Consider the following 24,611-nt stretch of genomic DNA (forward strand, 5'->3'; position numbering starts at 1 on the left):
TTGCACCTTCCGCAATGGGTTGGTCGCGTATACGGACAGGACATGGCTGCGACAGGCTTCCCAAATCCACCTTCGCTTTTATAGCCGTGGTCTCCCATCTTGATTACACGAAGTAAATTGCAATTACTACTCTGAAATATGAATTACATCTGTAATAATCACATACATGTAATAGAATGTTAATAGTACATTTCCCTTTTTTAGGAAATGACCTGTATGTATCTGTGTGACATCAATAAAAGGATCAAGTGCTGCATTATCTTTAGTTACATTGATGTTATTTATTTATGGTACAACAGTGGTAAAATATCGCTGTTGCTTTCGTATACATGAAGCGGAAATACCTGAGTGGCCGCGATCTAATCCTGTTTACATAAAGTAAACCTGCTCCCGAGCAGGTTTACGCTTACGGCTCTGTTGCTATGACAGCAAGTCCCGGATGGGCTTCGAAGAACCGAACGATCCAGGATCACGCGAAATCGTCAACAGTCAAATCCGGCTAACTTACTTAGCGAGGTACGAAGAACGGGCCCCTAGTCTTTGCTCCCAAGTTGGCGCACTACTAGCTCCTCAGCAACATTTGTAGTCTGCTAACTCTCTGTCGCAATCATTGCTGATTAATTTAAAATGCATCAGTACTGGTGCACCAGCGTGGGAATATAGCCCCAGACAACAGAATCCGGTATAATGTAAAACACAAAGTGATTTACCTGAGGTTGATTGGCTTAATCAGTACTGTGTGAACTTGTTTGGCAAGAGCTTGAATAAAGGAGGTTCATTTATATGCTAAAGTTCTGCACCCCACTTTAAGGGATGAATTTATTCTCGTAACTTTACATGATGTTCACACCTTTAAATGGAATTCTAGTGTGGCGGTGATGGCAATAATTATGAGTTATGTTGCGAGTTTTTGAATGTGTTCAGTACTGAATTTAATACATCCTGGAAGGCTCAGAGAGCTTCTAAAGGCTCCTTCCATCCCCAGTAGTCAGTGGGCACAAATTCAAAATGATTCAAGAATTCTTACAGTTTAATACAAAACACTTTTCCAGTTTATTGGAAAGTTGCAAGAATTTCTTAAAGCTTCAGAAAAGTTTCTAATATCTATTTTTTCTTCTTTATCCTCAGTTCAGAATTATATCAGAATGACTACATGACTACCCATGACCTTTGCATGGGTTACTATCAAAGTGCATGGTGGAGGATGAGATGGGGCTATGATTTGTTGACATAGACTGAAAGAAAGATAAGAGAAGATGTCAATGTCAAACAGGAATTTGGTGCAAAGTGTTTACCTCAATTTATTTTATTTACCTAAATTTTAACAGTGAATCTCTGTCTAAGCATATAATTATCCTTGGTAAATCTTAGTTCAGTATATTATTATACAGGCAGGATATTTTCTAGTGATACTGTATATATACACAGCTCCCTGATAAGGATTTGATGAATGTATACATACAGTATCTATGATGGCAATATTATATTCTGGTTAGCTACAGTTAAATTCCACAGGCATTTAACGAACACTGTGTTTTAGTCTTTGGTCTTAAGAACAATGACTGTGCAATGGTGTTCTCTAAGAACTGAAGAAGCTTCTCAGACGAGAGGTGAAATGTCTTCAAGAAACTTAAAGAAGTCCAGACACTTTTCTTTCCAAGCTCCTTAGATTAAGATGACCTGGATGACTGAGAACCTTCACAGAAATAATGCATAAGGAACTTAACTAAATGTTAACACTGCACTGATGGGGAAGACTGTACCACATTATTACGACGGCACTGTCAAAGTTTCAAAAATTCATAAAAAACAATCCAAAAAAGTCACAGGTATTATTGAGTTGCATTAAAGCAGGAGTGGATATTTAATTTCCCCACATGGCTACGTGTTGTGGAAGCCCCAACTTAACTGAACTCAATTCTGCAGTGCGGCCCACCACAGGCAGTCCCAGTTTCTTGTGTGGCCCTGTGGGAAAATTAACTGCCTACCCCTGCATTAAAGAGTGCAATTTGGTGTGGAGATAAGAGTGCAGTTAGGTGTGCAAAAATACAATGTCTAGCACACGAGCATACTGCACAACTTCAGTCAGTAAAGACTTCAATACACAGTTGAGTTGGTGCAATATGCAAATGAGAATATTGCATGATAGAAAGTTATGTCACTGGAGGAGGCAGGATGTGTGTATTTCTGTATATGTGTGTGTTGTAGTGTAGACAGGGTCCCTTGTTAACGGTTTGACAGCTCTGGGGAAGAAGCCATTTTTCAGGCCTGTGGTGTGTGCATGTGTGCATGTGTCCTTTAGTTTCAAGTATTTTTAAAGAATTGGCAGTCGAGGTGGGTCTAGTCAGAGTTGATATTAGAGGTTTGCTCAGATGTCGAGTCCAGCAGCTTCTGCCTGTATATATTTGAGCACGCCTTATGGAAAATTGCAAGCAGAAGTGATAATTGAGGACATGTGTATCATTTCTACCATCGTTCCAAAAGCAGAGTCTGAAAACATTTACTGTTTACCAGTCAGACACACAATTATAGCGTGTGTCTGGCACTGAGAAGTATTGTGCTCTGGAAGTGTTTCTGCTACACAGACTGGTATAAAACTGAACAACAACACAGAAAAGAACAGTTATTATGAAATGACCACTAGACCGCACATTTATTTATAAAATTGGTGAAAATTATAAGCACACAAAAAGCTTGAGAGTCTGACAAGGCCGCATAAAAACATCCATCCATCCATCCATTCGCTTCCGCTTATCCTTTTCAGGGTCGCGGGGGCCGCTGGAGCCTATCCCAGCTGTCATAGGGCGAGAGGTGGGGTACACCCTGGACAGGTCGCCAGTCTGTCACAGGGCTAACACACAAGGACAGACAACCATTCGCACTCACATTCACACGGATGGATTTCACAAATACCGCATAAAAACAGTATTTGTGAAATCCATTAAAACTGACTGCATGTACTTGGGATGCATTGGGAGGTGCAATGACAACATGGGTATCTGATCTACAGGTTGAAAATGAATTTTATTCATTCCTGTGGGGATGTTGGATAATTTCATTCAAACATGCACACTACCTTTGATTTTATGTTGCTCAAGCAGCAGACAGTAAATGGATTACAATTTAACTTTTCAACAGCTGACAATGATCACTAAAAAGCTCATCACAGCAAAACAACCATATTATAGATGCTCAATTTGCAAGTCAGGGGAAAATAACAGTAAAAAACGAAAGCTAAGCACATGTCACATGCCCCGAGGTCCACCTCTAAATGGGGTAAATAAACTGCAAATGCACAACCAGTACAAAAAAAACATGTTTGTGATCTCATATCATCGTCAAACATGAAGGAATATATCTAACACAATTGTCCAAGATTATATAGGACAACTGCCAGGACCTAGGGGACTTGCATGATGAAATATGACATATAAATCAATCAAATATCAAAATACAGCAGTGAGTCACACCGCAGTAGATAACAGTAAATTGAGTTAGGTCTTGAAGTGCATGGTTACAGTGAGCAGAAAACGCGTGTTGTCATCCCTGCGGTGTGTTTATGTTCGAGCTTGCCACCGTGGCAAATGGCATCACTGACATTATCATACAGAAAGGTTATCCTAAGAAAAAATAAAGAAATAAATCCTATTTTCACTGGACATAAAAACAGGATCCTAAGGTTTGTTTTTTTTAATAGCATCCTTGTGATTTTTCTCTGAAGTGGTTTCCACGATAAAACACTTGCTCTCTGATCACTGCTGAATATAATCCAACTCGGGATGTGGCAGCAAGAAAACGCGGGTGAAAGCCTGATAGTTACAAAGATGTTATTTGCCTTTTTTTTGTGGGCTGAAGAATAAACATGGCATAAATCATTCAACATTAATCACCAATATTTATGGACAGGACTTCCTGTAGGCAGATAGACGCCCACATTTATAACTCATTAACACTCAAGGCTTCAAGTGGATAATTCCTTACTGATTTCCTAATATTTACTGGCAGTGTTTCATTGGGATGCACGGAAGAAATTAAGATACACTTTGCCAACAAGGTTTATCAACATACGAGGCACTGAATGTGTTCCTTTGCAAATCATTAGAGCATGCTCAAGATTAAACGAAAAAGCATCTCTTGCTTTTAAAAAGGTGACAGAGTTTTTTAGGGTTTTTTTTTCCTTAAAGATGGTGGCGAGGATTAGGACTGCTTTAGCTGAGCTCATTTACATCCCCGGCATCAGCTATCTAATGCTACTTGAGGAGGGATTAAGCCTCTCTCCCCTTGACTTTGATCAGATATACAACACTTGTCTTTCTGCTTAGAAATATTCACCCCCACAGATAGAGGGGAAAGAACTCATGTATAATTTTCTACACTACCTCAGGTTTTTTCCTTTGTAATAATCCCACTGTTAATGCAAAGGCAGTTACTATGTCTATACTAAGTCTCGCATTTACTCAGCTGCTAGTCATGTTTAGCATGTTTAACAGGATCGAGGTATATGAAGATGTGATGGATCATCATTGATATTTCTGCGGGTCATTTCATTACTGTGGCCATCTCCATTATTTTAGATTTTAAAATGAATTATGGGAGAAGTGGAGTACGATTCAGCAAGAAAATAAACATGACAGCACCAATGAAAATATCAAGGCATATAAAGGATTTGGTTGCTTTTGTTTTTAGCAAAATGTACTGCTCTATCATCTCTCAATTCATTTTGAACAATGGACGTTTACAGTGGTTAAAATATAAACTAGTGTTTTAGGGTTTTAGCAGCAGCTTTTGGTGGAGATACTGGGCTATTCTCAAATCAATTCCAACTGTAGAGGACAACCTAGCACTCAGCTGAGCTGAAAAATCCTGCCAAGGGCAAGTGGAGAAGTCCCACTTTGCATAGTAGAGAGTTGAAAAGGTATGACAGGAAGAACTGTGTTTAGTCCCGTCTACTCACGTTATTTGGCACAAAAATGTTTTAAAGAAGCAAGGTTTTCTGTGGCCTAATTTTTTATTCTGTTAGACAGTTGCTGGCAGCAAGAATGACAGTGTATCAATAGACCATATTCTCCTGTTGCCATGCTGCCCCTGTTTGCTGTCTCACCGCCTGGTTTAATGAATGTCCTGAGACAATTTAGACTGAAGGAATCAAAACGGGCAATTGGGAGGAGAAGCAGTAACTCACAATTAGAAGAGCCATTAATTCTCCATCTAACAGCCTCTCTGCTTGGAGTTTATTCTTTTTTCTTTTACATCAATCCTTCAGCACCTTTGACTTTTATGCAATCCCACTCATATCTACTTAGCTCTGATTCTCTGTGACTGTTTCACACATTATTGTTTCTTTAAAAAAGGCAGTGCTAGCTGCTAAACACATACTTATAATTCATCTATATGGAAAAATAACTATAGTAGCAATATGTTAGCTTCACAGGAACTAAATGGAGAATGAAGATTTTTTGTGGGATTCCTTCAGATCTGGCAACAGCTACATATTGTCTAAGCTATAAATTCTATTGATCTCAATAAAAGAAATAAAGAAATGTGATGTTAGTGTGTTGATAGTCTGACTTGCAGAGATATTGAGCAAAAGAAAATTGTGGTAATTTCTCCATCTTCTATGTTGCGCCCTCAGGGTTAACACTGCAGTGACCAATTTTAATTTAATTAAGGCAAATATTCTCATATCTGATAATTCCACGCTCGTAAGTAATGACGTTTAATGTTGGTCAAATTTGGTTTCTACAAAGATTCATTAGCCATCTTTACACGCAGCATTTGCATTGGAGGTTGGTATTGGTCATCTTCTTGCACTTTTCTAATTTTGCTTATCCAGGTGGTGTTGGTGGAGAGGTGTGCAAGGTTGGATAACGCACAATGTGAGTCATAGACAGAAAAGCGGAGCTTTGCTGGCCTAGGTGCATCAGTAGGTAGCAACAGAGACACAGAGAAAAACATAGTTATTTTTCACTTTTACAGCTTTTGCCACCAAGAGAGCACTGAATCACAATTATCGTTGTTTGGATAAGGCAAAGACAGCTAAAGCCAAAATCCATGATTAGTGGACAGATATCAGTGGAACAGGTAAAACAGTATAAGGTTAAATCATATGTCTGCTTCTCTTTATTTCCTTTTTAAATTTTCTTTATAGATTTTTGGACGTAAAACAGCTAATGGCAACAGTAGGTTAATAAGATACATTCACTAACTTATTTAAAAAATCCTTAGCCTTGCATAAAAAAATGCTTAGCCCTAGCAGCCCCCTGGGCTTGTAATACACTGGCAGAAACCCCGTCTGCTATTCCTCATAGTATGGTATAATGTTCACATTTATAATCAATGTAGCCAGCCGTGCAGCATGTTCTGATAGCTTTGTGTTGTGTTTCAAGCAAACATGGCTGAAATCCCTACGCCGTCTCCCCGGTAAAAACTCAGTAATCAACCGTAAAAACAGAACTGAGACGGACGGTTGTTGAAGCTGTTCGGGTCAGACAGTCTCTTACAAACTGAGAAGTACAGATAAGCTTATAGCAAAGGATGAATTAACTTTAGTATTTTGATTTTAGATAACGTTGTTATCTAAAACGAAAACAGAGCAGAATTTTCCCCAAAACTGTTTAAAAATGAGATAGCGCTGCAATGTTGGTTTGATTTTAAAATCATGTAGCAGTTAACTTGAGAGGGGTGATTGTCCACTCAGGTGCAGCCAAAATGATACTTTCTACCTCCCCACCCATCTAGCATCCAATTCGAGTCAGCGCCACAGCTGCTCAAGCTCAAAAAAATGCCCAAGTAGATGCATATCATCATTATTTCTGTAGGTTCTACAAGCATAAAATGTTTGACCATGCTGTTAGACAGGGCTGCAGAAGAATACTGGAAGAAAAGTGAACGAGAAGGAGAAAGTAACAGCAGATGGGAACTGGTTGAAAGACTAAGGTGTTGGGAGATGGCAGGGGTGAACAGTGGATTGGAGAGAGATTTTCTGCAGCCATGTGTTTAGTGGGAAACAATAGGTGATGAGCAGAAAGGGCAGGATCTCTGAGGAAACGAGATCAAAGGACCATCTGCCCACATACAGGAGCCGGCCTGGATTTAGACGAGAGAGAGTGTGGCTCAAGCAGTGCCCGGGCCTGAAAGGAGCGATGTTTCTGGCCTGTGGCAATAGAAGCTAACACCATCCTTAAATGAAAAGGAGCCCTCCATCTGCAGCTTTTTGTTTGCTCCAAGCTTGCCATTTTTCAAACATATGCTGAGCCATTTTCATTTAGCTGTGCCTTGCACTGTAGAATGAGTTGGCATGAGCAAATTTGCTCTGCTGGCTTTGGGATTTCTTAGAATCTCACATTCAGATGGAGTGGGGAGACCTTTGCTTCATTTTTATAACTATTTTTCTTCACTCTTTACTTTTGAATGACTTAGACCCAGTAATCTAAAATTACCAATGTATTAAAATAAAATATTCAAATATTTCACACTTTTCATCCAGCTAATGAAGACTATAGGATGAAAAGTGAAGTCAGAAGCTTTTGTTTTTTAATTCAGCAAATATTGTAAGGTACTGTACTTTTTAAAAAAAAAAAAAAAAGCTAAGCCTGCATATTCATACATCAGCAAAGCAACAAAAAAGCAGATAATTATGTTACATTGAAAGGCAGAAATCTGCACACAGGAATGGCCTGTAATCCTTCTCCTCCTCCTCCGATATTTATGTGCATATGGTGAACTACGTCTTTTTTTATGTCTCTAAAAAACGAATTAATAAATAAAAGATTTTCCCCGGCTCAAAATAATATTCCTTACACAAATGTAACTTTGGGGTTAAGGGAACATGGAAAAGTAAATGAAAAGCTAAATGTACAACCTTCACCATATTATAAATATGACATACAAAGACACTTAGCTTTGTGATGCCAAGTTAGCAATCCAATGCACCACTGCTGATCTGTGCAATAGTAAAGACATGAAAATGGAACTGAGCTGAAATAAATAACAACTAGATCTGCCTGTTAAAATGACTCTAAATCCTGGTTTTTATATCGGGATTGGACCCATATCCAATGAGATATCAACTAGTGCTTTCCTAAGTGCTGGCAATTTAACAGAACATTACATTTTTCATGCATTACTCTGTAGAAAACTGTTCTAAAAGCACTGAAAATCTGCCTCATTCTTAACATCCAAGATTGCATCGTAGAATTTTCCCTCACGATCTCAGAGTGTGTCTGTGCTCGTAATGGGGCACACAGCTGTGCAGCTAGTCTTGCACCCTGGTAATGATCCTGCTAACAGGAACTGGAAGTCCCATGTTTACACAGTCTTGTCAACTTCTGTTCACGTCCCTGGAGAAAATGCTGCCTGACATTAAAAATCTGGTTTTATGCTGCTGGCTTCAGTGTCCAGTGTGTCAGCAGAGTGCAGGTTCAGTCTGCAGAATAAAATCAGGAGTGAAAAGTCTGCTGCAAAACTGAATGACAATCGATTCAGCAATAATATCCCCCGATCAAGCAAGCATTCAGTTTAAGTCCATTTAGCTCCATATCTGCCTGCGTAGGCACAATGGCGGTGGTGTTTTAGTGGCCTCTGCTGTCATTAGGGAAAAGAAAATCATTTGCTTCATGTGGTGTTGAAAGAAGTGACTTTGAAGTCTCTGTTCCTCTGTTCTCTCAAATCTCTCATAAATGTTCTGCATATTAGTTATTATTGTAATTGAGTTGTTTTTGAAAATTAAATACAGCTTTCAAATGTAGCTCAATATAATAAATAAAAATTAAGATTGAAATGAAAATATTTTTATGACCTGTCTGTCAAAATCCTTTGACAGATTTGAAAGTCTAATGTGACCTACAATTCCTACCGCACGTCACACCACCACAGCGGCTTTCTACATATGTAAGAGCGGATTATTTATGTCAGTCTGGGAACGGCTCTCACAGAAAGGGGTAAACTGCATAATGTGAAGCATAGAAGTCAGTCATTCATCAACCACCTGTCAGAAAAAAAGCATCATCATGTTGATGGTGTATGAGCAGAAGAGCTTGGTGAGGCAAATTAAAGATGTACAGCAACTTTCTGAATTCGGGCAACATTTTTATTTTATACGTACTGGGAATTTTCTAATAAGGAAACAGAATAAAAAACATGAAATTCTGATAAAAGTCAGAAAGACTACTGAGTCGTAACGGATACGCTTTTTTCTTCTTCTCTTCGTTCTAAAAGATCTTAACGCTTTAAATTGATTTTGGCTTTTGCTCTTCGCTCATAAATAATAGGTTCATGTTATTTGCAATTTGGAGAATTTATGTAGTATAAAGTGATTAGACAACTGACTGAGAAGCTTCCTCATAGCCTATAGGGTGCTCATATTTGCTACATAAATCATAGATGGATGGATAAATGGGTAAAAAAAAAACTACAGTCCCTACAAAGCAGCAACATACAGTGGGGCAAAAAAGTATTTAGTCAGCCACCGATTGTGCAAGTTCCCCCACTTAAAATGATGACAGAGGTCAGTAATTTGCACCAGAGGTACACTTCAACTGTGAGAGACAGAATGTGAAAAAAAAATCCATGAATTCACATGGTAGGATTTGTAAAGAATTTATTCGTAAATTAGGGTGGAAAATAAGTATTTGGTCACCTCAAACAAGGAAAATCTCTGGCTCTCACAGACCTGTAACGTCTTCTGTAAGAAGCTTTTCTGTCCCCCACTCGTTACCTGTATGAATGGCACCTGTTTGAACTCATCATCTGTATAAAAGACACCTGTCCACAGCCTCAAACAGTCAGACTCCAAACTCCGCCATGGCCAAGACCAAAGAGCTTTCGAAGGACACCAGGAAAAGTATTGTAGACCTGCACCAGACTGGGAAGAGTGAATCTACAATAGGCAAGCAGCTTGGTGTGAAAAAATCAACTGTGGGAGCAATCATTAGAAAATGGAAGACATACAAGACCACTGATAATCTCCCTCGATCTGGGGCTCCACGCAAGATCTCATCCCGTGGGGTCAAAATGATCATGAGAACGGTGAGCAAAGATCCCAGAACCACACGGGGGCACCTGGTGAATGACCTGCAGAGAGCTGGGACCAAAGTAACAAAGGTCACCATCAGTAACACACTACAACGGCAGGGAATCAAATCCCGCAGTGCCAGACGTGTTCCGCTGCTGAAGCCAGTGCATGTCCAGGCCCGTCTGAAGTTTGCCAGAGAGCACATGGATGATACAGCAGAGGATTGGGAGAATGTCATGTGGTCAGATGAAACCAAAGTAGAACTTTTTGGTATAAACTCAACTCGTCGTGTTTGGAGGAAGAAGAATACTGAGTTGCATCCCAAGAACACCATACCTACTGTGAAGCATGGGGGTGGAAACATCATGCTATGGGGCTGTTTTTCTGCCAAGGGGACAGGACGACTGATCCGTGTTAAGGACAGAATGAATGGGGCCATGTATCGTGAGATTTTGAGCCAAAACCTCCTTCCATCAGTGAGAACTTTGAAGATGAAACGAGGCTGGGTCTTCCAACATGACAATGATCCAAAACACACCGCCCGGGCAACAAAGGAGTGGCTCCGTAAGAAGCATTTGAAAGTCCTGGAGTGGCCTAGCCAGTCTCCAGACCTCAACCCCATAGAAAATCTGTGGCGGGAGTTGAAAGTCCGTGTTGCTCGGCGACAGCCCCAAAACATCACTGCTCTCGAGAAGATCTGCATGGAGGAATGGGCCAAAATACCAGCTACTGTGTGTGCAAACCTGGTAAAGACCTATAGTAAACGTTTGACCTCTGTTATTGCCAACAAAGGTTATGTTACAAAGTATTGAGTTGTATTTTTGTTATTGACCAAATACTTATTTTCCACCCTGATTTACGAATAAATTCTTTACAAATCCTACCATGTGGATTCATGGATTTTTTTTTCACATTCTGTCTCTCACAGTTGAAGTGTACCTCTGGTGCAAATTACTGACCTCTGTCATCATTTTAGGTGGGGGAACTTGCACAATCGGTGGCTGACTAAATACTTTTTTGCCCCACTGTATAGCCCACATACAGCTGCACAAACCAAGTGGATATGCAGCTCCTCCTAACAGTATTAACATATACAAGCTGCTTGCTCTACAGGAATAAATATTTAATTAACCTTTTGAGCCATGGAGACTCTAATCAACTTCCACTACACGATTAAAATTTTTCCCTCCTATCAGATTGCAAATATATTTATTTCGCTAATGAGGACTTATGCCAGACTTTGCTACATCTGTAGCCCAGACAAAACAGCCATCAAACTGTCAATCTTTAAAAAGCAATTAACACTGAGCAACTCGAGGAAACCAAATGAGAGGAGTCAAAAGAAACCAATCACCTACTTATTTTCAGTTTCTTGGGGGAATATGTAGATAAAATCAAGTATTCCCAATGATATCCCGCAGTCACATTGCCCAGATGGAAAAAAAAACAGTTAGAAAAAGACAAGCTTCACCTCACATGCAATTAGTAACTCATTTCAAATAACAAGTATCCTCACCTCTGCAGATTGGCACCGGGAAGTCCCACACTGACACGCCAGCTGCATTGGTGACACAGGTGAGGAGCGAATGCCCATCAAGAACATAACCTGTGACACATCGGTAACGGATCTTGTCACCTACGTTGAACTGAGTTCCATTCAGTATGCCTTTGGGTGGAACTCCTGGGTTTCCACACGAGCTGCTTCTCAACTCTGGAACATGAAAAAAAAAGAAAAAGAGCATTGGTAAGAATACAAATATGCTGGTGTCACAGGGTTCCCTTAATTAGATGTGCATTAATAAATACAGTTAAAGGGACAATTCACCCTAGACTCAAATGTGAATAATTTTACTGTACTATCATTTGGAGATATTGCTATACCCTGTTCTTGAATACAGTGGAACAAACTGGCACTTTCCTTATGCAAAGTCCCTAAAACAAAAGTGCAAGCATCTCATCACTTGCAGATGCATGCTTCGTTCTGAAATAAGATAAGATAAAATAACCTTTATTAGTCCCACGTGTGGGAAATTTGTGTTGTTACAGCAGTGGACAGTGCAAAGTTGCATAGAAAAATTAGAGAAAAAACACTGGAATAATATATCTATGAGATACTGTACACAATAGAATAGAATAAAATAAAATAAAATACTATATACAATCGAATAAAATAGAATACAAATGCTATATACAATTGAGTATAATACAACGATGCCAGAAAAGTGTATTCCACTTAGTATTATTGCTATTGCACAAATGTGATGCATTTGGCAGGTGTATGTTGGTGGAAAGAGAAAACTGTGTTAGGTTTTTATTTTATATTCCATTAGAGGCTCAAAGTAAAATTAGGAGTTGCACAACAAGCTACATACTCTGGTAACAGCAAGCCAATACCAGCAAACTTTGTATGCAAATGCTACTCAGATGTTTACTTCTGGTTGATGAGGTGAATTTCATATGAGAATAGAATAAAATATATTGCCCAGGGAGTACTGCAGTCTTCTCTATCACTTCACATTGAAAATATATTAAATAACATGATTATATCTGAAAGTGGCAATCAAATAGTGGCATATTAAAAAAACTACATTAGTACAATCTAAAAGAAAAGAAAAAGCAAGACAATAAAAACTGGGACATGAAAGAAGGCATTGCAGCTTCACACTATAATATTTTTTGCTGTATGCTTTTTAATGGCTGCTTTGGTTTTTAGTAGGCATCATTTTCATAAATTCATTATCACAGAAATCATCACAGCATCAAGTTTAGCGTCTAAAATTTGTAGTATTGACAAGTATTAACAAAAGCCCTTGACTGACAGAAAGAAAAGTCATGTTTATCTATATTACTCCATTAATTCAGTCGTCTTCCCTGTTGTGTTCTCTGAAAAACACTAACAACATGGCAAAATCTACAGCAGTCTACAGTGCAGACTGTAACTTAAGGTTATGTATATAACCCCGGTTCTCTGGGTAGCATGAGTGAGTGTCTCACTATGGGAACGCCTCCTGCGTGACCTCATCAGAAGCTCAAATAGGGCTTTGGAGCGTGATGTCACGGGGGTGGGCGTGGAAAGGATTTTGGCCCGATCCGCCATTTTGGGGGTCTAAGTGAAAAAGGAGCGAAAGCATAGTCATGGTTCGTTCTTGCTGTGTGGTCCGCTGCAATGTTCGATCGCACGACCCCCAAGAGAATAAGCTTGAAAAGGGTTTGTGTCACGGTTTGCGGGGGCAAGCCGTGTGGAAAATATATAGGACCAAAAGGGCGGCAGCTCTGGTGCAGGTGAGTGTTTATTAACAACAAAAATGCAAACAACAAAGGCGCTAGGAACATGAAACTGAAACCTAAACTGGGTAAACTAACACACAAACCAGGAATGACGGTGCAGGGAGGTCCGGGGAAATACATGCAGGGAGACCGAGGGGAAACAACACAGCCGAACCAGCAACGAGGACACGGTAACACACACTATAAATACACATGCCAGGAATCAGGGGATGGGAAACAGGAGGGGAACACACCTGGAATACATGATAACTGACAAGGCAGGGGAAACGTAAACAGAACACACTGACATAAGACAGAGCCCTTCAAAGTAAAACAGGAAACACATACACGTAATGACACAGACTCAAAGACGCGGACTAAACACAGAGACTTACTACACTAAGGAAATGCACAAGCAGGGAAGACATCAACCAGAGGGAACACCACTAAATGCTAGAAAATACAAAACTATCAAAAGTACATAACCAAAAACACTGGGTCACCGACCCAGGACCATGACAGTACCCCCCCCTCAAAGGCTGGCTCCAGACAGCCCAACAAAAAAAAAAAAAAAACAGCCAGAAAAAACAGAAAACAACCCGACCAGGGCGGGCGGCGGGGGCCCAGGAAGGAGGGCTCGAAGCAAAACAAAACCGGAGCACCAGAAGGCCAAAAGACACAAACAAAAAACGAGCCCAAAACCAAAAGAAACGAAGCACACCAAAACACAGGAAAAAAAAAAAAAACAGTCCAAAACAGAAGAGTCCAGGGGGCCGACAGCACAGGAGTCCAAAACAGTTCGGGGGGCCGACCGTGCGGACGGCAACGGCGGCGACGTGGATACAGTTCGGGAGGCCGGCCGTGCGGACGGCAACGGCGGCCACTCAGGCGATGGCGGTCCGGGGGCCGGCCGTGCGGAAGGCAGCGGCGGCCACTCAGGCGATGGCGGTCCGGGGGCCGGCCGTGCGGAAGGCAGCGGCGGCCACTCAGGCGATGGCGGTCCGGGGGCCGGCCGTGCGGAAGGCAGCGGCGGCCACTCAGGCGATGGCGGTCCGGGGGCCGGCCGTGCGGAAGGCAGCGGCGGCCACTCAGGCGATGGCGGTCCGGGGGCCGGCCGTGCGGAAGGCAGCGGCGGCCACTCAGGCGATGGCGATCAGGGGGCCGGCCGCGCGGAAGGCAGCGGCGGCGCCCAAGTGTCAGGCGCACCGGCCGAGGCTTGGAGGGCACAGGACCAGGCGACGCTGAAGCAGAGGCAGGACCAGGCGTAACAGGAGCACAGGCAGAGGCTGGACCAGGCGTAGCAGAAGCACAGGCAGAGGCTGGACCAGGCGTAGCAGAAGCACAGGCGGCCGCAGGACCAGGCGTAGCAGAAGCACAGGCGGCCGCAGGACCAGGCGGACCAGACGTAGCAGAAGCACAGGCAGAGGCAGCTGGACCAGACGAGGACGAAGACTCTGATGAGGCCGGACCAGACGAGGACGAAGGCTCTGAGGCTGCAGCTGACGAAGGCTCTGAGGCTGCAGCTGACGAAGGCTCTGAGGCTGCAGCTGACGAAGGCTCTGAGGCTGCAGCTGACGAAGGCTCTGAGGCTGCAGCTGACGAAGCACAGGCTGGAGCTGCAGCTGACGAAGCACAGGCTGGAGCTGCAGCTGACGAAGCACAGGCTGGAGCTGCAGCTGACGAAGCACAGGCTGGAGCTGGCGTAGCAGATGGTGGCTGGATGGGCTCCTCGGGCCCTCCAGCTGATGTGGCATGGTGCTGGTGCGGTTCTCCTGAACCCCCAGCTGACGAGGAAGGTTGCTGAACGGGCCCCTCGGACCCTCCAGCGGAGACACGAGACGAAGGCCGGAGCAGTCCCTCGGACCCTCCAGCGGAGATACGAGACGAAGGCCGGAGCAGTCCCTCGGACCCTCCAGCGGAGATACGAGACGAAGGCTGGACGGGCCCCTTGGACCCTCCAGCAGAAGCCATCACAAAGCCAGCAGGCATGGAGTCCACTGGCAGACATGAAGGAAATGGGTGCTGTGCTGAGCACTGGCCCTGCTCAGACAGCACTGACACGGGGCACTTCCCAGGTGGCTGCTTAAACTCCAGGGGTCCAGAATCAGCTGAGGACTGGGACCTAGCCTCTGGGGAAGCCCTGGAGCGGCAAACAGTGCCAATGGCGGCTGAATCATGAAAAGCACCTTGAGTAGGACTTAGGCTTTCTCCCTGCACGGAGTGAACGGGTGGAACCGGTAATGCTGGAGCCAGAGCTACTGGGGCCTGCGCTACGGGCGGCACTGGAGCTACTGGGGCCTGCGCTACGGGCGGCACTGGAGCTACTGGGGCCTGCGCTACGGGCGGCACTGGAGCTACTGGGGCCTGCGCTACGGGCGGCACTGGAGCTACTGGGGCCTGCGCTACAGGCGGCACGGGAGCTACTGGGGCCTGCGCTACAGGCGGCACTGGAGACTGAGCTGAGGGTGGCACTGGAGACTGAGCTGAGGGTGGCACTGGAGACTGAGCTGAGGGTGGCACTGGAGACTGAGCTGAGGGTGGCACTGGAGACTGAGCTGAGGGTGGCACTGGCTGCGGGGGAGCTGACTGGGCTAAGAGTGGCTGCGGGGGAGCTGATATGCTGTTCACAAAGTCATCTGCCGCACAGAACACCGCCCCTGAATGAACAGTCATACAGTCCGCAAATGGAAAACAGTCCTCATTCACCACAGCCGGCGAATTAGATGTCCGAACATCCAGCTGTGGGGTGGCGCGCTTGCGGCGCGATCGGCGTCTCCTCCCCGCAGACGGCTCCGACGGGCCGGGCAAGATCACATCCGGCGAGTCGGGCAGCGAGGCAGGAGTGGCTGAGAGAAGGTGGGGTGTGTGCCGGAGAAAAGCCTGTATGGTCGGAGGAAGTGAATTTAGTAGCCATGGCAGGCCGGAAAAGAGCCGTTGTAGCCGACCTTCCACGGCGAGGCGAAGCTCGTGCGGAGGATTCTCCAGCCACAGCCCGAGGAGGATCTCCACATTGTAGCCGATGTCATCCTGGAGCTCCTCGGACGGATTGACTGCCGCTGGGTCCATGGTGGCTGGTTCGTTCTGTCACGGTTTGCGGGGGCAAGCCGTGTGGAAAATATATAGGACCAAAAGGGCGGCAGCTCTGGTGCAGGTGAGTGTTTATTAACAACAAAAATGCAAACAACAAAGGCGCTAGGAACATGAAACTGAAACCTAAACTGGGTAAACTAACACACAAACCAGGAATGACGGTGCAGGGAGGTCCGGGGAAATACATGCAGGGAGACCGAGGGGAAACAACACAGCCGAACCAGCAACGAGGACACGGTAACACACACTATAAATACACATGCCAGGAATCAGGGGATGGGAAACAGGAGGGGAACACACCTGGAATACATGATAACTGACAAGGCAGGGGAAACGTAAACAGAACACACTGACATAAGACAGAGCCCTTCAAAGTAAAACAGGAAACACATACACGTAATGACACAGACTCAAAGACGCGGACTAAACACAGAGACTTACTACACTAAGGAAATGCACAAGCAGGGAAGACATCAACCAGAGGGAACACCACTAAATGCTAGAAAATACAAAACTATCAAAAGTACATAACCAAAAACACTGGGTCACCGACCCAGGACCATGACAGTTTGTCTTTTCATTCTTTCCCAACCTGGAAGCAACATGAGGCAGCTCGTGTATCGATGTTACCAAACGAAGGCGTCTAGCCTGGATAGGAGCTGTGAGACGAGCTGATATCCAGTTCTCTTCCATCTCCAAATATCTGTTGATGCTCCTGACATTTTCATTCCGGTAAGTTCTAAATATGTTCATATCACTCTTTATAGCCTATTAGTTTTATTTTTGATGCACTCTGAGCTCATAGCAAATTATAACAAACATCCTACTGAGTGATTTTGCAGAACTACCTTCTATTTATTAGAGTTGCTAATTATTTGGCATTATTGCAGCAAACCAGCCTATGAAATGGATGAAACATCATGACTGGGTTCCAGCACTACACAAGGGACCTGCTTCAAACATACCACCATGCCAATCAGATTACTTCTTCCATGTGAGGGTGAAGAGGTGACCCTTCTGGATAAGATGGTGAAGGTTTGCTGCGTTTTGGTGAACAGTGTGGTAGTAAAACCAGGGGAAAATGAAACCTGCTCCTGTTAAATATTCTTAAGTCTTGTGCTATATATATAGCGGTATTTTTTTCAAAAGATACAGTAAATAAAGTAATGTTAGTAGTGGGTGATATCATGTAAACACTGTCATGATTTTATGTAAACATTTTGTCATTTGTAAACTATAGATGATTTTACATTGTAACTGATGTCATGTTCTATAAAGTGGTTTTATTTAAAAAAAAAAAAAAAAAGAGCAAAAATTAGTTTGTTTCTTTATTCAACTTTTGAACAGTGATACTCAGTCAGTACATATTCAGGAAATGCAAATTATTTACACACCAGTGCACTACAGGCATAAATCTAGACCCCTAGATAAAACATTATGGCATTATAGCAGTGACAACTCCTCCACAGTAGCAGGTGGGATTTTTCTTTTTTGAGGACGGCTCCTTTTACCTGTCACTACGGATGGTCTGTTTATGTTTTGATCAAGAGCCTTTTTTTGGGCAGCTGAAGAGGAGAAGTCTATCTTATGGCCAACCTCTGGCTGTATCTTGGTCACATTACCCAGCAAAACCCAGTATGCAGGTTCATCTGTAACAGTCCTTGTGCCACAGATCAACACTGTTGCTTCTACTTTAAACAGAAGAGCAGTGACGTGGGTGCAGGTCTCCGCGACTCCGGCCTTACAGGTGCAGTGGGCGGCTTCAACCTTCCCTGTGATGCTCACAGTGACCCATGGCTGCAATGCTGGTTCATTCAGTCTTTGAGAGTGCAGTACCTGAAACACACACAAAGTTCATTTAAAGACAAGAACTATGAGCCAAGGCCGACATAAATGTGTTTTATCTACTTTATCATAAATGTAACAAAGTGTTTAGAAAGTTAGCACATACATGTAATTTTTCATTTCTTTGTGTGTCCATCTACATGTTATAGTGTAAATCTGCCTGTTCTCTGTCAGAAACCTGCCTGCAGAAAATGAACCTAAAGTATGTAATGCAAGGATGTCATCACTGTAGAGATGGAGAACGCATAAAGTGACAATTAAGAGTCACTTAATATGATAAGGAGATTCTGCAGGTCATTAATTAATGTATAAAATTAAAATAAAATGTATTTTTAGTGACACAAGATACAAATATGGAAGCAAGATGCATAATTAGGATTATTTATAATAAACATTAATAAATCATTGCAATTTCTTTAACCATAGAGAATAACTAAATCCTTCAGGACAATGTCACATCAATGCACTGAACTCACTATGTTATCCACCTAACAGCCTCCACGTGTTCTCACTGTAATTTCCCCTCATGAATAAATTTATGCTGCACTAATGTGAATGTTTGCAGGGAAATCAAACGCATTTTACTCGCAGTACTCGAGCTGACTTACCTTTGTTTGAATGACGACTTGTACGGCGTATTTCATACGGGTCCACATTTCCTATGCACGCTATTTTCTGCAGGTACCGCCGCTTCGCCTCTGAACGAAATCGGTCTCTATACAGTCCATTCTCTTTTGAGCTGCTTTTAAGCATCTTGTAATCGTCGTTCCAACACAGTGTGTTTGTTTTGATTCGTAGACCCCGAAAATGGTGCCGCGCTCCCACAATGCATTGCGGCGTGACGTCAACTCCAAAGCCCTATACCATTACGCCAGCCCTTACAGGCTGGCTAGGTGACGCCCAAGTCAGGAGGGGCCAGTGCCTCCCTATATAATAGGTTGACATAGCCTCAGATGTCATTCAAAACAAGCCCACCTCTTCCTCGCTTCCATAGCAAGGAGGGCGGTCTGGTGAGACACTCACTCATGCTACTCAGAGAACCGGGGTTATATACATAACCTTAAGTTCTCTTTCATAGCATTCGTTTCGTGTCTCACTATGGGAGAAATACTGACTCCCGGATTGCCAGACATGCCTGTTAAGATGACAACTGACCCCAACAGCACTTCACAGGGGAGAAGCCCCCACCCGGGAAGAGCCTGCACTGAGGACTGAATGCGCTAGGTTAGGTGCCGTCACATCTAACCTGTAAAACCTAGCAAATGTATTAGGTGAGGTCCAGCATGCAGCTGCACACACCTCCTGAATAGAAAGTCCCCTAAAGAGAGCCCATGAGGTTGCCAGACCTCTAGTGGAATGCGCACGCAAACCAGCAGGGGGCTGAAGGCCCCTGCTAGTATAGGCCAGGGCAATTGCTCCTACTATCCATTGGGAGAGGCGCTGTTTAGACACAGGCTTTCCCATATGTGGTTTAGCCCAGGACACGAACAGCTGGTCACTTTGTCTGACACTCTGGTTTCGGTCCATTTAAATGCGCAGAGCACAGACTGGACACAAGGTATGCAGTCGCTGTTGCTCCTCTGAGGAGAAAGGCGGTGGGCAAAAGGCCGGCAGTTCTATAGGGGAACATGTGCCGACAACCTTCGGCCTCACTGGCCACTCCACCGAAGATGGCGTTTTGCCACCCCCTTGTGGTCGCAGCGCGAAACATACGCCATTTCGGTGTCCCATCACCTCTGTCACAGGCGAACGAGGTCACGGGCTCATCTGCATCATCACAGCCGTGGAAACGCGAGTCTCCACGGGCTGCGTTATGGCAGACGTTGCTCCGTTTTTTTCATGTGTTTTGCAACACTCAACAGCGCCCTCGGCAAACTGCCTAGATGCGCGTGTCGGGGCTTTTTTAATACAGAATGCACGAAACAAGTGCTTGTGAAACAACACTGCGAACTTTGGCTCTCTTTCCCTCTGGCGGGTCCGGTGACAGGAACGCCGGCCTGAGTTAAGCACTCCGTGTGGAACATGTCCCGTTGAACTTGCTCTGGAACGGAGCTGGGAGGCGGCAGGGCGGCCCATGAAGGGGGGAAACTGGGTTTGCTCCCGCCTAGAGGAGAGGCTGTCAGGCCGGCCGCTTCTTCCTCCTCACGATCGCGACAGCGGGGGGAGGAGGAGGGGCTGAACCTGGGGAGACTGTTTCCGAGTCCATGGATTCTTAGGCGCCCCGGCAGCCTGGGGGGCTGCCTGCGTCTTAGGCACTTTGGGAACCCTAAAGCGGGGACGGGGCAAGACGCTGCCTACGCGAATGACTGGCGCGGTGCTGCTAGCGTGGCGTGCTGGGCCCTCCTCGGCAGGCAGAGTTTCAGAGCCTCATCATCTCTCTTTTTCTCCTCACATCTCTTCTGAATGGCTGTAACAGCCGCATTGAAGAGACCTTGAGGGACGACAGGGGTGTCGAGGAGTTCCTCTTTCTCCTTGGTCGTCAGGTTGGTGAGCCTGAGCCAGCGTGGTTGCTCCTGAAGAACCATGAGGCCCATGGCTCTCCCAGTTGTGGAGGCGGAGGACATGGTCAGTTATAACGCAGATTTCTTCCCACACTGTAGTATCTGGTTTAGTTGTCATGTCCTCTTCTAGCTCAAGCCATTAGCATAGAGGAGGCGTTGTTTTGTAGCACTTATCTGTAAGGCTGTAAGACTGGAAGCGGTCTGCTTTGGAGGGGAGAGATGGGGCCAATGAGGGCAGAGACGTCTTCGGGTGAAGATGGCGGAGGTTGATAGACTCCATCGCCTCACAATCCAGCAGGGAGCTCCCCACAATGGGGTGTTTCTCACTGTAAGGTTTTGCTTTCCACGTCACCGCTATCTCATCGAGTAGCTCCGGGAAAACAGGCAACACATGCTTCCCCGTCTTTTTCGCCTTCGGCAATTTCTTTCTGTCAAAATGAGACTTTACAACCTCTGTTTGTATGGCGGGCCACGGGATGTTGAGGCTAGCAGCTGCACGCTTGCATGTCGAGATCCAGGGGAGATGGCGATGTCGGTTTTTCAAGCTCGCCGGTAGCCGAGGGCTTTGCAGCCCAGCTGATGCTAGCCAGGGAGGTGGAATCTTCCTCCTCGCCGTTGTCAGACAGCAGGAGCTCCGAGTTAGCCGACTCATCTCCGTCCTCGTTGGCATCTCCTCCCCAGGTGACTCCAGCATCGGGGAAAAACTCACGATCTCCGTGTGCCTCCAGCGACAGGAAAGCGGCCGCGATGGGCTGAGGGTCTGCCTCTGCCCAGCTCGGCCCTGGCGTTGCGGCCAAATCATCGGGCATCTCAGTTTCTCCTTGCGCCGCAGCAGCCTCCCACAGCAAAGGGTCGCCACCCAACAGGTTAGTCTGGCGAGCTAGCCTGCGGCGGAGTAGTTTGCGTGGGAAAGCCGCGCAGTGGATACAGTCTTGTGCGGGCGTCAAGGCAGCCTGAGCGTGAGATAAACCCAGGCATGCCGCACACACGGGGTGTGTATCCCAGGCAGAAATCTTCTTCCGCAAGGACAGAGTTTTGCAACTTCGTTGGCAGTCGTAGCCATGGTTAGCTAGAGGGTTGCACACGTTAGCGAGACTGACACTGAGTGCGGAGAATATTGCTATTCCTCGATAACGTGGGGTGAAAAGTGTTGCTACTTTTCTACAGGTATTGCTACCTAATGTGTAAAACCGCTAGCGTCAAAGGGTATTGCTACTTGCAACTTGGCACCAGCACTAGCTACAGAACAGTATTACTACTGCTTGTATGCTAGTGGACAACTGAAAAGCTGGGAACAAAGCGCCCAGCGACTGAGTTGTTCACTCGAGTCTGTGGACAGTTGAGCTTTAACACCCAATAGCACAGTTGTCTACAGGCTTCTGTGAGAAGCGAGAAGAGGTTTTTGAATGACATCTGATGCTATGTCAGCCTATTATATAGGGAGGCACTGGCCCCTCCTGACATGGGCGTCACCTAGCCAGCCTGTAAGGGCTGGCGTAATGGTATTTGAGCTTCTGATGAGGTCACGCAGGAGGCGTTCCCATAGTGAGACACGAAACAAATGCTATGAAAGAGAACTACTACACCAGTGGCATATTTTTTATAATTTTGTTTTTCTAATTGTCAGGCACTATGCATGAGTGCAACAACAAGTAACACATACTTTTTCATGCACTGCCTCCAAACAGCAGTACTAAATGCACATTAGCTGATTATTAGTTGTTAGTTAATTAGTTGATTCCCTTGCTTTGCCTGTGAATACTAACTGTGTCAGCTGTCAGTGCTTTATCTGCAAGATATGTTGAAAATCTGGCTCTAATGATGGCTGTGCATAGCTACTGCTATATATTGCTGGTGTACTTTGTATATGCTTGATATCAGACCAGCTTCTCTGTGAAATAACAGTGTTGTTAAACATTACGGTAAAAGAAAATAAGTTATTGTAGGCATGGTGTCTTTGTAAAGATCAGAGTTTATTGGCTTTCCTGTTTTTCCTTGCACATTTTGTTAGGTTATTAACCTTTCATAGACAAATATTGCATGTTTATCAAATTATTTTTATGACCACAATCTTTTACAAAAACAGCCTTAACTAATGCAAAAACTCCAGTATAAATCATCATTTTTAATTATCTTTTTCATATGGGTGCTGCCACCAGAGTGTTGGGATCATGCTAATATTCAGCTGTGGACAGTTTTTAATATTCAGCTGAGGACAGTTTTTAATATTCAGCTGAACATGAGCCATAAACATATCTGCAAATCAAACAGATCCTCTGTGTGAATATTCTTCTTTAATCACTTGATCTCACTCTGACTAAGATACATTAGACCAATTTAAACGCAGTAAGAATCCACCGTGAGATAAAGGTGGCTATAGTAAAAGAAGAAAAAGATTCTCACATAATATTAAATATGACATGTAGCTATCAGTTACTTCTGAACTCCTACATTTTGAGTGCTGTGTTAATGGGATATCTACTACACAGTCATTTTTATGAATGTAACCCAAGTTAAATTAAAACTCAGAATTTAAATGTTGTACCCTTCAAATAATCTCACAGTGAGTGATCTAAGGCACTGAACTTGAATAACAAATGATTTTTTTTTCTTTTTTATGTCCTGGATGGAAACATTGGGCTGAACCTCTGGAACTAATTGGCAAGAGGTTTGTAACCTGATTCCGTATAAAGGAGCATCTTAGACAGGCAGAGTTAGTCAGATGTAAAGATATACAGAGGTTTAGCCCCCCCAAAAAACAGTCCGTAAATTATGTTACAATTTCAAAGTAATGTGACTTAATGCAAATTGCAAAGACTGTGAACAGCTCATCATCCACAGTACATAATATCAAAAGATTCTGAGAATCTGCAGAAATCTCTGTGTGCAAGGCACAAGGCTAAAAAAATCAATATTGAATGCCCCCTCATCGTCAAACCCTCAGGCAGCACTACATTAAAAACTGGCATGCTACTGTCATGAAAATCACTGCATGGGCTCAGGAACACTTTTAGAAACCATTTTCTGTGAACACAGTTCAATCCACAAATGCAGGTTAAAGCTCTGACATGCAAAGAAGAAGCCATATGTAAATATGATAAAGAAACACTGCTGTCTTTCTGGGCCAAAGCTCATTGAAAATGCACTGTGAGGAAGTGGAAAACTGTTCTGTGGCCCCACAAAATGAAATTTGAAATTCTTTTTTTGAAAACGCAGACATTACATCCTCCAGACTAAAGAGGAGAAGGGAAATCTTGTTAACTGCTCATTATCAGCACTCAGTTTGAAAGCCTGCATCTCTGATGGTATGGGGGTGCATTGGTGCCTATGGAATTGGCAGCTTATACATCTAGCAAAGGCCCCATAAAAGTATATACATGTTATAGGGCAACATATGCTCCCATCCAGATGATGTCTTTTTCAGGGAATGGCCTACATATTTCAGCAAGACGATTATAAACATCTTACTGCACCTATTACAACAATTTGGCTTTACAGTAGAAGAGTCTGGGTGCTAAACCAGCTGCCTGCCTTCCGGAGCTTTCACTATCTGAAAACATTTGGTGTATCATGAAACGAAAACTATGGCAAAGAACACCCAAAAATGTTGGTCAATTAGAATTCTGTATGAGGCAAGAATGAGATAATATTCGTCTCCCAAAAACACAGCAGCCATTCTCCTCAGTTGCCAGATGTTTATGGAGTGTTGTTAAAAGAAGACGGATAAACATGGCTGCTTACCAACTTCTTTCAGACATTTTTTGAGACATGTTTCTGCCAACAATTTCAAAATGAGCCATTTTATTCTTAAAATGTCTTTCTTTTATTTGTTTTTTGTGAACAAAAGATGGGTTTTTTTGGAAATCATTGCATTCTATTTTTATTAGAATTTTACA

General features: G+C 43.9%; 1 protein-coding gene across 3 annotated transcripts in view; it reads right to left on the bottom strand.

Annotated features, from left to right (window-relative positions):
• LOC146698207 (CUB and sushi domain-containing protein 3-like) overlaps nucleotides 1-24,611 on the bottom strand; it is a 259,780-nt gene that overhangs the window by 178,520 nt on the left and 56,649 nt on the right. For all 3 annotated transcript variants that reach the window (XM_085473236.1, XM_085473239.1, XM_085473238.1), the window contains exon 4: nucleotides 11,529-11,723. In XM_085473236.1, the coding sequence (XP_085329362.1) occupies nucleotides 11,529-11,723 (195 nt within the window). The remainder of the gene's footprint in view (nucleotides 1-11,528; nucleotides 11,724-24,611) is intronic.

This window comes from Copadichromis virginalis, linkage group LG11 (assembly GCF_057382275.1).
Source record: "Copadichromis virginalis isolate Kocher_CV1m ecotype Utaka linkage group LG11, C_Virginalis_male_GT1.1, whole genome shotgun sequence".
Taxonomy (NCBI): domain Eukaryota; kingdom Metazoa; phylum Chordata; class Actinopteri; order Cichliformes; family Cichlidae; genus Copadichromis; species Copadichromis virginalis.